This window comes from Gossypium hirsutum, chromosome A08 (assembly GCF_007990345.1).
Source record: "Gossypium hirsutum isolate 1008001.06 chromosome A08, Gossypium_hirsutum_v2.1, whole genome shotgun sequence".
NCBI lineage: Eukaryota > Viridiplantae > Streptophyta > Magnoliopsida > Malvales > Malvaceae > Gossypium > Gossypium hirsutum.
In genome coordinates, this window is record NC_053431.1 from 121528101 (window position 1) to 121542815 (window position 14715).

The 14715-nt window shown below is 32.4% G+C and overlaps 2 protein-coding genes across 2 annotated transcripts; both read right to left on the reverse strand.

The window, feature by feature from the left end:
* Positions 1–4659: 4659 nt before the first annotated feature.
* Positions 4660–6165, reverse strand: LOC107958056 (protein NODULATION SIGNALING PATHWAY 2). Its single transcript, XM_016893715.2, has one exon. It carries the CDS (start codon positions 6163–6165, stop codon positions 4660–4662), a length of 1506 nt encoding a protein of 501 aa, XP_016749204.1.
* A 5308-nt stretch (positions 6166–11473) lies between these two features.
* Positions 11474–12698, reverse strand: LOC107893572 (uncharacterized protein At5g39865). The gene has a single exon (XM_016818608.2). The coding sequence runs from the start codon at positions 12460–12462 to the stop codon at positions 11761–11763; it is 702 nt and encodes a 233-aa protein (XP_016674097.1). The 5' UTR covers positions 12463–12698; the 3' UTR covers positions 11474–11760.
* Between the last annotated feature and the right edge of the window lie 2017 nt (positions 12699–14715).

Genomic DNA, 14715 nt, shown 5'->3' on the forward strand with positions numbered 1-14715 from the left:
CTCGTATGTTGAGAATGCATCTTTCGAAGTACTTATATGAAATGTAGCTCCCGTATCAAGAATCCATCTCCCACCAGCGTAAGAGTCGGATACTGCAAGAACGATCTCGGCATCACTTGAAGAATCTGCATCAGCTACATTCGCACGATCATTTTGTTGCTCCTGTGATTCTGATTTCTCCTTCCTTTTCGGACAATCTACCTTCATGTGCCCGTACTTCTTACAGTAGTAGCACTGTATTCTCTTCTTGGACTGCGATCTAGGATGGCTTTTACTTGAACTTCCACCCTTTGCCTTGGATCTTCCTCGAGCAACCAAGCCTTCGCCTTCATTGTTTTCGACCACCTTACCAGTGATTTTCTTCCTCAACTCACTGGAACTTAAGGCATTTTTCACCTCCTCTAGAGTCAGGTCATCACGACCGTACATCATTGTATCAACAAAATTCTCATACGAGGGAGGCAAAGAACACAAAACAATTATTGCTTGGTCCTCATCATCGATTTTGTTATCGATATTATTCAAATCCATGATAATGGAATTGAATTTATCCAGGTGCTGGGAAACAGGTGTACCTTCCTCCATCTTCAGGGCATAGAGTCTTTGCTTGAGGTAGAGCCGGTTCGTCAATGACTTCGTCATGTACTTGCTCTCTAACCGGAGCCACAAACCGGACGCGGTTTTCTCATCCGCTACTTCTCGTAGCACTTCATCTCCTAGACATAGCAGAATAGCACTATGTGCTCTTTCTAGCATGTCATCCTTTTGCTCTTCCGAAAGCGTGCTTGGTAATTTATCTTTACCAGACAATGCTTTTAGCAATCCTTGTTGAACCAGCACTGCCCGCATCTTGATGCGCCATAAACTGAAACTATTTTTCCCGGTAAATTTCTCGACATCATACTTAGTCGATGAAACACTTGTAGCCATAATTTGGAACCTTTGAATGAATGATAATATTTTCTTCCTGATGTGAAAGATCAGACAAAGCTGCAGTCACAGGGCAATTCAGAAAATATTATCACTCCTTCAACTACGCTCTGATACCAATTTGTTGCGGAAAGGATCGATTCGAGAACTCCGATATGACTACAAGTAAATTGACCGGAACGAAAAATAAAGTGAACACAAGGATTTACGTGGTTCGGCTTTAATGCCTACGTCCACGGGCAGAGGCGAAAAGAAATTTCACTATAACAAGATGAAGATTACAAGTGTTTTACACTCAAGACACAACCCGAGAACCTCACAACTCTCAACCCCTATAGAAAACCCGAAAGCTAAAATCCTAGCTTTCAAAGAACAAGCTTTGCTCTCTCTTGGTTTTGGGATGATGAATATGGCTAATGAACCTCTCTATTTATAAGAGAGTTCAAGGACATAATTGTCCAAAACTTTGGCAAAGATTTGTGGTTGAAAATGGACACCAACAACCATCCACTAATCCACTACCACCAACAACCCACTACCAACAACAACAATCCACTACCAATTTTAAGCCATTTCTTAACAGTCTGAATAACATACCAAGAATGGACTGTGCCATAACCTTGCCTTAAATTGCAGATCTAAATTGGGCTTTTTTCTTGGATAGGAGGTAACCCATAACACAATGCTCGTATTATAGTTGGATTACTCGTTCAGTCTCGAAGGCTTACTTAAAATATGAGAGAGTTTAAGTAAAGATATTAGGCCCAAAAAATGGGTATAGACAAAAAGTTAGGCCCGTTTAAAATATAGGCTAGGTTCGGGCTTGAACATAATCATTTTTAAGTTTATAATACTTTATATTATATTATTTTTATGTATTATGTAATTTAGAGCACATTAAAAAAATAAATCTATACTAAATGTATAATACTACTCTAACATAAACATTAAAATAATATTAAGATGACTATATAAAAAATTTCAATAATGTATAAAATTATTAAATATTAAAATAATATAATATAAATATTATTTTTAAAAAATAATATAGACAGACCTAAAATAGGATTAGGTTAGTCTTTTGCAAATATGAATAAATTTGGACAAAATTTTAAATTCATATTTCAGGTTGAGTCAGACTTAAATAAATATAAAATATATTAATATTATACATAAGCCTGATCCAAATTCGATCCTGCCAATTAACACCTCTAACTTATACTCATCTTTTCTAACCACTTGTATTTTAACTTCAAAACATAAGTTCCAAGATTACAATTAATTTATAGAAAAAAAAGAGAGTAAGAAATATGTTCAATAAACTTTTTAACAAATTAAATACATTTTTTTATTAAGGTAAAGGTATAAGGGAAGGGATTGTGGAGATTTAAATCAAGAATTAATGTTAATAGACCTAAGTAATATAAGTCAATCATTAATTAAAAATTTAAGGTTTACGGCAATAAAAAGTCCTCAAACTTTCTCAAAAAAAGTAATTAAGTCTTTTTTTTTCACTCAATTGAACACTTGAACATTCAAAATGTATTAAAAAGACCTTCAAACTTCTTAAAAATAAATTAAGCCCCATCTTCTTCTTTTTTCCACTCAATTGGGTACTTGAACTGCCAAAATGCATCAAAAAGACATTTAAAATTTTTCAAAAAAGTAATTAAGCCCCTATTTTTATTTAAAATTATAAAAAATTATAAATTATAAATTTTATAAAAATTATTAAATTTTAATGAAAATACAATAAAAATTTAAAATTTATTAAAAATTAGAATTTTTTATAAAAATCATAAAATTTTATAAAAATCATAAAAAATAATAACCCCTAGTTTTTTTAATTAAATTCATCATGTGTCGTAACACAACGTGACATGAGGCAAAAAATGATAAATAAAATAAAAATTAATAAAAGTTATAGAAAATTATAAAATGCTTCTTTTGGTACGATAATTTTTATAAAAAAAATTTACGAAATTTATATTTCTTTACATTTTGTATAATTTTCTTACGACTTTATAAAATTTTATTTTTTATATTTCTATATATTTTATAATTTTTTTTACGATTTTTATAAAATTTTACAATCTTTTTATATTTTTTATGATTTTTATATTTTTCTAATTTTTAATAAAAGTAGGGGCTTAATTGCTTTTCTTGAAAAAGTTTGAAGGTCTTTTTGATGCATTTTGAAAGTTCAAGTACCCAATTGAGTGAAAAAAAAATAAGGGCATAATTGCTTTTTTTTTTAAAAAAAGGTTTGAGGCCCTTTTTGATACATTTTAAAAGTTTAAGTACCCAAATAAGTAAAAAAAGGGAGGGTTTAATTGCTTTTTCTGAAAAAGTTTGAGGGCTTTTTGTCAAAATTCAATTATACTCTTAATTGTAAAAATTATAAGAGAAATAGGCATAGACAAGAATTTGAGACCTTAACAAAAAGAAAGGTCAAACTTTGCTATTAAGTCCCTATATTTTATACAAGTTGTGGATTTAATCTATATACTTTAATTTGATCAATTTTAGGATATGTGCTTTTTAAATTAATTAATTTTTAATTTTTATATTTTTTAAAATTTGAAATTTCAATCTTAACCCTAAACAATAAGTTAAAATCCATTTTGTTAAAATTTTCTATTTGTTTTGTATTATACATAAAGTTGTAGATTTAATTCATATTCTCCAATTGAATCATTTTTAGTCCCTATATTTTTCAAATTTTAAATTTTCAATTTTGACACAAAGGGCAGCTATTAAATCCATTAAATAACTTTGTTGTGATAAATATGTGGAAATAGAAAGATAATATCTTATTACATAGTGATAATATGTTTATCACATTAGATTTTAAAAATAGTACAAATTAATGAATTTAACCGTTACCATTTGATTAAGATCAAAACTTTTAAATTAGAAAATATAGAATATTAAAATTATTAAATTAGAATATTACCTATTTTAACTAAAAATAAATTATAAGCAGACTCCAATAAATATTAGAAGACAAAGAAAACCGATCTTTGCGAGAGTGAGGCGAACAATTTCTTTAGAATTAGATTCAAGGGTGATGGTAGCTCCTGCTTCATGCTCCTATTGTGAAGGGATTTGTTGCTGATGTGTGGGTCTTTTCGTTTGTCTTCATTCAGGCATGAATAAGGCTTACTAGATTAGAATTTGAAGTCACTGTCTAGGTGTCCTCCATCTCTATAATTACCAGCATTATTACCATATTTTATTCTCTAAATCATTCATTCAAAACCAAAATCTCTTTCCAGAAAGGTTATAATAATAATAATAATTGGCTTGTTGTGAATATTAATAGGAGTTCATTTTCCCTCCCTAAATTACCTACTCCCTACTGTTAAAATTTTCTCTAAAATAATTATCCGTCTATCTCCAAGGCTGATACAAATTCACGGCCTTTTCTCTGCAGGTAAGTTAGTATATACCATATGGTGCAATATTGTATGGTTTAGCAGATTGTGCAGTCTCAAAAGATATTCAGGTTTAAACTGATCATTGAATTTTATTCCCCAGCCTATGGAATTTAATTTCAATCTGTCAGTAACCATGAACATGGCAACTTTAACATACATCAATAAATTTTTTTATTTTCTGTTCTTTTCTGCACAATGTTTATAAAACAATAGTGATTATTTTGTTACTAGAAAAGAATTGAGTAATGCACTACGTGATGTATACTATGCAAGTGTTCTGATTGTTACACTATGTCCAGCTAGACACTCTGACAAGGGGAGCTCCCATGTAACCCAACACCATTTCATTGTTATTCTCTCCTTCTGTTTTCAGCCAACATGAATCCTCCGCTTGTCTCACCAGCTCCTCTGCTTCCAAATAGTTTTCCCAGCTCATCCTCCGAGGTTCCAAGCCGAGTTTCGTGAGGGAACACCGTGTACTGCAAGTTTCTTTCCATTGTTGAGCATTAACAAGGGAACAAAGATGGGGTACCACAAACAAACATTCCATAGCTATTCTTGCCTCTAGGAATTGAAATTGCTCCATGGACTCAAGCAAGGCCTGGAAGTAGACCAGCTGTGCTTCGAAGAATGAATCGAAACTCGTATAGTCTGTCCATTTTTTGATACCAATTCCATCTCCCAAAGTAATGATGCCTTTACTTGTATCACTCCTAAGCAATGCCTTTGCTGTTGTAAGAAATTCCTCCACATGCTTAACACTCCTCTGTTTTTCCATGTGAGGTAACCCAACCATACAATTGAATGCTAACCACTCGTTATCCATTTTAACCTTGCTCATTAAACCTTCTATATCCATTTCCTCTACCTCCATTCTAAGCCCAAAAGTCTTTGCATGTTTACACAGCTGCTTCTTCGTCTCCTCGAAGCTAGTTGTAGCATTGCAACTGCCATCCTCTTCCTCCCATTTTATTGTGGTCAGCCGCAACGTTCTTAACCCTTGCCTTCCAAGTGTTTCGATCAAAGCAGGCCATTGTATGCCTTTACCAATATCGAAATCCACAATATGTAGTACCGTAGCATAGGCAGGGATGGATTCCAGTATGGCCGAATTAGCAGTGAAATGAGCAAACCTACCATAGGGGAAGATCTGATACAAGGCATTGAAGACTGCATCGTAATTTTTGCTTGCTTCTTGCATTAAGTAGTTAGCTTGCTTGTCCAATGATAGTGTCAAATAAAATGCAAGTCGTTCGATGCTTTTGCCGGTCGGAGAGGCCTTTTCGTTTAGTCTCCTAATGATTTCTTGTGCTAGCTCCATCTGTTTGCTCCCCATGGCATCCCCACAAGCTTTCAATAGATGAAGAATCGATGTTTGGTTATCAATTTCCATGCTTTCATCAGGCAGAACCAAGTAAGCTTGAACCAGTTGGATGACATCCATGGAAACTTCACCCGACGTTGGTGAGAGATTCTGGCAGCTGACATCTTCCATAAACATCTGTTCCGAACAGTAGTTTTCAACACCATCAAGACTAAACTGGTCATTTGGAGTATCACCCTCATTAACCCATTGTAAGATGCCTGGCAAATGAGTGCTTAAAAAGTGGGAACTATAGGCTTCATCGACATATGGAGTTGAAGAAGAAATGTCTGAGAAATCTTCAATGGAAACAGATGAAGTGGAAAACTTGAAACTGTTAACTAGGGCATCCATGTCTGCCAAGCAAAACCCTTCATCTTCAATTGGTAAACCTATTGGATTGTAAGTTGGCCAAGAAGCGTGGAACTCCATTTGCTTCTTCTTGGATATCAATGTAAAATGAGATCGGTGTTCTCTTCCTTGCACAAAGAAGCTTTGCTTTATATAGCCATGAAAAGAAAATTCATAAAAATTCTGCACATTGTTTTTTTATAGGTAGGCACTTTCTCAAGATTTCATCCTATTGAAGTTCCCTTTAAATTCCTCCCACTTCTTTGGCAGCTACTGAGGAAGAGTAGCGTTGTATGTTTAATCTGATCCCCATTCAGAATATTGTGATGGAATATAGTCTCTGTCAAATGTTGTTCAGCTCAAATCAAAAGGAAAATTGAATTTTTAATGAAGTCCTGTGATACAAGCTACATTATATCATGTTTTTCAAAACTCCCCTCTAATAATAATTAAATAATGGGATTAGTTTATCCTTTTTCATCCAAATCCCTTTCAAAGAAATTATATCAATTATGACCTTAACATTGACGTGTTTGAAATCATGCAAACCTATCCCATTTACAGATTATAGTAATTAATGAATGATGGTGAATTTTTTTTTAATTCACGTCATAATCAATTGTTATATGTGTTGCTATGGGAGGATAAAATAAAGTTATATGAGAAATTAATGAATATTTTAAAATGTGTTTCGATGTTATTCTTTTTTCAAGATTTTATTTATTTTGTATTGACAAAAATAATTTAGAGTAAATTTATCAATTTCTATAAATAATTTATGTAATATTCTATTATTAAATAATGTATGTTTTTGGTTGTGTCATACAAATAAAACATCATAAGAAATCTCATGTCTTTTTATAAGGACATAACCGCTCAAATAGATAGTGCAATAAATATAATTATTTAATATATATCAATTCGTGGCATTGACACGAGGGGTAGGGATGGCCATATTTTTGGGAGTGAACTCTAAGCGAATATGAAGCATATGAATACAAGTTATACCTTGGAATGAAAAAAAATTCCAAACCAACTTTGTCTACGAACAAAGAAGCTATAAGTAATGCAACTATGAATCTCATGGAAAGTTCGATCCTGGCTCAGGATGAACGCTGGCGGCATGCTTAACACATGCAAGTTGGACGGGAAGTGGTGTTTTTAATGGCGGACGGGTGAATAACGCGTAAGAACCTACCCTTAAAAGGGGAATAATAGCTACAAATAGTAAATAATTATGACTATTTGTTAATAACCAATTAATATAATTTCCAATTAACTTTTTATTTGATACTATTAAAATACTATATATACATTTTAAAAATATTCCTAATATTGAACTGAATAAAGGGTCCAAAGCCTTGGCTCTTTCCTGTCAAGTATATGGTAACTTTGACTCTAGTTTTTTAATCATGCCAGGTATACCGTATGGATTTTTATTTTGGATTATGAAGAAATGATCAAACATTAAGAAACATCAAATAATTTTCCACGATTTATGTTTAGAAATTTCTTTAGGTAACAGGATAATTGCCTACCTACCATATGGAAGCAATAATTTGCAGTTATCAATGTTTCATGATTGAAGATAAAAAATGGATTGTCTTATGTTATGGGTTCCTACAAGTTTTCCGAAAATTTCCACTTCCATGGCCATGGGGTGTTACATGGTCAAACAGCGTTGAAGATGAGTTACCTACGCATCTTCTAACCCACATTTGGCTGCAATTCTGGCCTCTACTTGGTGTCGTTTATGTTATTCTTTTTACCTAATGGCCGATGTTGGCCGATGTTTTAATGCAGAGTTGATGTTAACCTGCATAAAAAAACCACCATTTTATTTCACTTCCATAAGCAAAAAAGCAATTAAATCCGAAACCACCTTGCCATGCTTTGAGAAAAAAAAGACCAGTTTTCATCTCTTCACTGTCAAGCATCCAAAATTTGGTTTTTTTTTTTTACCAGAGTCAACAACATGGGAAAGGTTGTTGGGTGTTCAGTTCAGGCAATGGAATGACAAGAATCTGCCGACTGACAACAAAAATCCATACACCAATGGTCGAAATTAGTTGTAAACGAAAGTTTTAAAGTAGGAACTTACAAGTTTAGTGAACAAGCTATATCCATAAACACTATCAACACCAAATACGACAGAAAAGTGCAAATATACAATTACAATCCTACTATTCTCCATTATGTTCACTATAATAAAGCTACAAAATTTAAAAGAAAAATTACAAAAAAAAGGTCATCTCTTGCAATCTTAAGCAACAACTCCATTGCTTGGGCGAAAAAAGAAAGCTATTTAACTAACCCAAAATTTTTCCATTTATGGTAAAAACGAAATTTATAGGTGTGCAAAAAAGCAATATCATCATAATTAAATTATGAAACGCTCACAATGTAATAAAATTTATAAAAAAATTGATATAAAAATAAAATATAATATTAGTAGAAATGATAAAATTGAGATAACGAAGATAGTAGTGTCTTATGTTCAAATTATATATATGTATATTTTTAAGATTTTATATAAAAAATTTAAATACTCTCAAAATAATATTTATTGTTTGGTGAAAATAATAATTTCAACTTACTTTGCTTCTCTAAAACAATATTAAATAATCTTACACCTTAGTTTCAAAATCAAATATCTTATCATCCCGAACTCAAACATTTTTATTTACTTCTTTGTGCATCTACACATATTCATATAATCTCAAATTATTTTGATGGTGTTATCAATTGAACTTCAATTATTATGTCAAAAGAGTAGAGGGACTAAATTTATAAGATTAAAAGTATAGTGACCAATTTTTAAATGTGTAAAAAGTAAAGGGACCGAAAGCAAAATTAGACCAACTTTTATATAATAATTGAAATAATGGGATTAGTTTATCTTTTTACATCAAAATTTCTTTCAAAGAAATTATCAATTATGATGTGACATTGACGTGTTTGAAACCATGCAAACCCATCCCAGATATAGTGATTAATGAATGATGGTGAATTATTATTAGTATTATCTCACACAAATCCAAATCAAAGTTTCTTTCAAATAATGATCACTTCCATCTTAAAATATATTGTATACTAGCTTTAATTCTTGTTCTATAATCTTGCTATTTATATCCTATGATTTTTTTTCCGATTATGAAGAAATGATTAAACATTAATAAATATGTTATATATAATTATAATAAAAATAATTCGACTCGAAATTCGATCCGATTAATCTCTTTATCTAATTAAATTTTAAAGACTCTATGGGAAGGGGCATTCCAAACACGACTGGATTATCTTTTTCTTCCTCACTTCTTCACAAGAATACCGACCACCTTCTGTTTCATTTCTGTTGACACCATGTATCAACAAAGCACCAAATAATTTTTAACGCATATATTTTTTCGGAATTATGAATAATAATAAGAAGTAGAAGAATTGAATAAAAAAATTACCTACCCCCTTCGTGTATTATCCACGTTTCCAAGTTTTCTGAAAATTTTGACTTCCCTCGCCTGTTACGTGGTTAAGCAACGTTGAGGAGGAGTTACATACGCATCTGCTAACCCTCATTTGGCTACAATTCTGGCCTCTACTTCATTTATGTTATGTTTTTCTTCATCACATACTTTAATGGCACCATTTCTTTTTATAAGAGACAGGGTAGGAAACTTACCTGTAATTCATTCAATTAATGCACCACAATTGATAAGAAGGAAACTCTAAATTTTGTTTTTGTTTTGAACTTTCCTCTCGTAATTTGTTAATAATTTAGTAGGGTAATTAACTATATCTAAAGTCACTGAATTATTAGTAACTTTACATTTTGGTCACTCAACTTTAAAAAATTATAAAATGATCACTGAACTATTCGAAAGTTTACATTTTGTTCACTAGGTTGTTAAATCTTTAACGGACAGCTAATGTAGTTGTAAAATCACTGTTTATCATTGTTATACCTCCCCCATGAGTGGGAACATGTGGCAGATCGAAAGGCCACCTGAGGGATGTACTCCACCTGCTACAGGTTGGAAGGTCGCTAGAAGCTTCACCCCTCGTCTTAGCCATCCAAGTAGGCAAAAGGTAACCGTTCGAGGAAACTAACCATCTGTTCCTCTAGGCACCTGACTTTCTGTTAAGAACGTGATCCTTTTTATCATCAAATGTGGGCTTAACTATTTCATACCCTGAATCACAACGAATGACAAGATATGCCCCCATTTGAGTAGACAGAAGGTAGCCATTCGAGCAAACTAACCATCCATTCGAAGAAACTAACCATCTATTCCTCTAGGCACCAGAATTTTTGTTAAGAACATGATCATTTTAGTCACCAAACCCCATGAGAGCTTGACTGCTCCTGTACCCCAAATTAAAACGAATGACAACATATGGCCCGTCATAGACATCATTGTCCCATCAAAGACATTTGCCCTATGCCTCCTGCAATTATGACTTGATTACAGATCTAACACGTGAAAGTCATCCTACGTAGGACCTTACCTATAAATAGTCCCCAATACGATGAAGAGGGGATCGGCTCTCCAAGATACTTGCCTACACTCTATCAACTTACCTCAACACTCAACACTCAACACTCAACCTTTCATATTTTCTCCACTTCCAGTCTTTGTAATTTTAAGCTTTTTGCCTCAATTTAATGAACCGACTTTCATCAACACCACCACATCCTTCTCCATATTTCCTCATTATTGTACACTTTATACACGTCACTTAAAAAAAAGTGTTTTGGATGCTTTTTTTTTTATCTTTTAATGAATTAAACTAAACCTATTTTCCCTAAAAGTACTAAATTAGATTTAAGAATTTTCATAAAAAGACCTCAAACTAGGTTAGATTAATTCATTAAATGATAAAAAAAAAACAATCAAAACATTTTTTAAATATCACTTGAAAAAGTATGCGGCTAATATATATATGATAAGAAGTTATTTACTGGTGACATTAGTAGTATATTAAAGATTTAAGAGTGGAATGATTTTAAATAAATTATTTTGAATAAGTTAACTGTTATTTTTATAAAATTTTAAAGTTGAATAGTTAAAATGTAAATTTTTGAATATTTTAGTGATTATTTTTTTTAATTTTTAAGTGAAATATTGACAGAAGATGATGTAATGAATTGATGAGGACTTCCCGCAAAACATTTTCTTGTAAAATGACTGTTGATGACTACATTTGTATGGTTTCTAACATCCAAAGTTCCGTTTCTCATACCAGGATCAACATCGGAATTATTGTTGCATGTTCAGTTGACAAAATGTAATCTTCATAAACCAAGTAGAAATCAGTGGTAAACAAAAGTTTTAAAGCAGAAACTTACAATTTTAGTAAACAAACTATATCCATCAATCACGACACCAAATAACCTCAACCAATTACATGTTCATCATCATAAGGAAAAAAAAACTCAACTCATTAACTGTAAATACAATTACAATCCTACTATTCTTACGTTCCTTACTTTTTAAAGCTACAAAATTTAAAAGAAAAATTACAGGAAAAAAAGGTCAGCTCTCAGCTCTTACAATCTTAAGCAATGAATCCATTGTTTGGACTTTGGACAAATACAAATAATAATAATAATAATAACTACATTAACTAACTCAAAATTTTTGCTTTTATGTTAACAAAAAAAAAAAGAAAAAGAAATTATAGCTGTGCACAAGAGCAAGAAGGGCACCTGATTAGACCATTTTCATTACAGGCCGTACAAGTCTTGAACCCAGATTTTTGAGTGTACAATTTACGGCTACCGTTACATTCGTTGCACAAGAGGAATCTGTAACCGCTGCAGACGACACAAGTGCCAGGTTCAGCTGCGGGCAGTCTTTCGACGATCTTCTTGAGCTCGCCGATCTCGTGGAGCTGTTTGATCTCCTCTGCCCCTCCCATGTATCTGCCGCCAATGAAAACCCGCGGCAAAGTCAAGTTGCTTTGGCCCAGGATCCCACGCAATTCGTTTAAGAACCTGGAGTCCATCGACAGGTTCCTCTCGTCGATCGAGACTCGGAATCCATGGAGGATCGACCGCACGGTCTTGCAATCCTCGAATGTCGACCGAACCACCCGAAGGCTCGTGAAATAGACCACAACCCGCTTCTCGGCGCCCGGGATGGAAATGGAAGGATCCGAAACCGAATCCGTGATTTTCCCGGTGCGGGCGGGGCCCCACGAACGGAGGAGGGAGTTGACGATTCGCACGCGGTGGAAGACATTGGCGTTTCTTTTGGAGGAGGCGGAAGAATCCTGTGTGCAAAGGTGTTGGATATCTTTGAAAGAAGAGCAAGAGAAAGGAGATGAAGTATCATGAATCCGCAATGGCATTTTCTTGTTGCCCCACGGCAGCCACATTTGAATAGAGGTTGAAAGATGAGATTTTCTTTTTTGCTTTTCAAAAGCTCAATGTAGAAAATAGCATGAGAGCAACAAACAGTCAAACAAATGAAGTTGCTTTGTTTTGTTTTGTTTTGTTTATGGAGGGTTTGGGAGAGTGGGTTTTTTTCACTCTTTCTGGTTTGGCTTTGCTTTGGTAATGGGGGAGGCAGACAAGAGAGATGGCCAGTTGGTTTATTAGTTATGGTAGTTGAGAGAGTATGGGTTTGGTTTATTAATTAAGCAGCTTTAGAAGGATGATACTTCAATTTTTTTTATCCATTTATTGTTTACTTACATATTTTGACCCTTAAATTAAAAAAAAAAAACACACAATACAAATACATTAAGTTAAGCCACCATGAGCTAAAACACCATTAATTTTATCTACGTAATCTTGTTTTCGATTGCATCTTCAAATACTTGCACTTTAAATGTCCTGTTAAAAGTCATCTTGATTATGCAGCCGGTTCATTTTTTTTGGAACATATCTAATATTTCATTGTACATATTCTATATAATCTGATTTATCCTTCTCAATAATTTTAAGAAAAAAAATACTAAATGTCTATATTGAAGGACATTAATCACCTCTAAACTATCATGACGTGTTAAAAAAAAACTCATCAACCAATCAAAACATGTCGAGTGGCAAATGTTGACCCTAATGTGGTTGTTGATTGTGGGTGTATCTGTTGATCAGCATTAGACTAGTTGACTAATCAATATTGATGTTGATTGAATAAAAAATTGTTTAAAAATATTTAAAATTTAGTAAAAGAATATTTAAAAAATATAAAAAATTATAAAATAAATATTAAAAATTTATAAAAATAATTAAAAATAAAATTAAGTTGTCAAAACTATAGAAACTGTAAAAAGGCATATTTTAAAAATGTATAATTTCTCATATTTTGTCTCAAACTCTCAATCATTTCTCATATTTTTTTCTCAACCTATACTCCCTCACTCAAGCATTTCTCTCGACCCGAGTGAAAGATTTTTAGAAATAATTTTTTTGAAGAAATAGAAATATGTATCTGATTTCTACCTGTAATTGTCTACTGGGATTGGATGAAATCCATACAAGCTGGATTGTTCATAAAATAGATGAAATATTGATACAATCCAGTCCCACATCTAAAATCCATATTAAAACCCACCATTAGATCATCAAGCTAGATCTGACGAAGGGCTTGGAAGAGATGACGGTGTTGAGGCTGGATTTTAACTATGAATAGGCAACGACGGAATTTGAAACTAGAAAGAGGAGGTTGTTAATGTGGTCGAAGGTCATTGCAAGCTATCATCAATGGCGAAAAAAAATGGAATTTAGAATTAACTAATTATATTGAAATTTTTAGTTAAAGAAAATTTAGTTAAATAACTTTGTATTTTTAACTTTGATTTAATTGTTGTAATTCTTTTAAGAGTTTCTAATATATATTTATTTTTTTACAAATTTTAAATAATTTTAATTTTTCTTTTACATTTTAAATATTTTCTTTTATAGTTTTTTCAAATTTTTTGACAAATCATCGGGGACATCAGTAGTCTAACATTTGCCATATGATGTGTTTTGATTGGTTGACAATGATTTTTAACATGTTAATTTCAAGTATAAAGGAACAATAGTTTAAGTATAATATGAGAAAATTGATATAATTTAAAGGTCAAATCGAGAATAAAGCCTAAAAATTGTTAACAAAAAGCAGAAATGGAAGCAATTTTAAGCTTTTTTCAGTATTCTTACCTCTCTTTCTCTTTGTACAGAAAGAAGGTGATTTTTCTGATGCCTTAAATTTCACTTCAGCAGCTTAACAGCTAAAGCTTGGTTTTTACTTACCAACTTGTTTCAGCCATTAAACTCATGAATGAAACATGGACATTTGTCCCTTCACCATCAAATGAAATGCTAGTAAAACTTGTATTAATAAGCTTAACACCTCTTTGCCATCGATTTTAATTAAGATATGAAAAGAGAAAGTAATAAATTAAAAGGAGATGGATCCCAACATGTGGAGATTGGGACCATAGATAAGGCAGCCAAGTGCCATAATTCCTGAACAGACTGACAAGCGTGTTTGGAAGGACAGAATGAATTGTTACCAAAAGTTAAAAAGGTTGAGATGAGAAAAGCAACATCCCAAAGTGGAGGACTCTGAAAAGTTTCACCATTTCACATGGTTTGGAGACAAAGTGAAAGAGGATAACAATACAAAATTAACCACA

What these genes read in the sequence shown, in the direction of transcription:
- LOC107958056 (XM_016893715.2), bottom strand. Translation starts at nt 6,165, where the DNA reads ATGGAGTTCCACGCTTCTTGGCCAACTTACAATCCAATAGGTTTACCA.
- LOC107893572 (XM_016818608.2), bottom strand. Translation starts at nt 12,462, where the DNA reads ATGTGGCTGCCGTGGGGCAACAAGAAAATGCCATTGCGGATTCATGAT.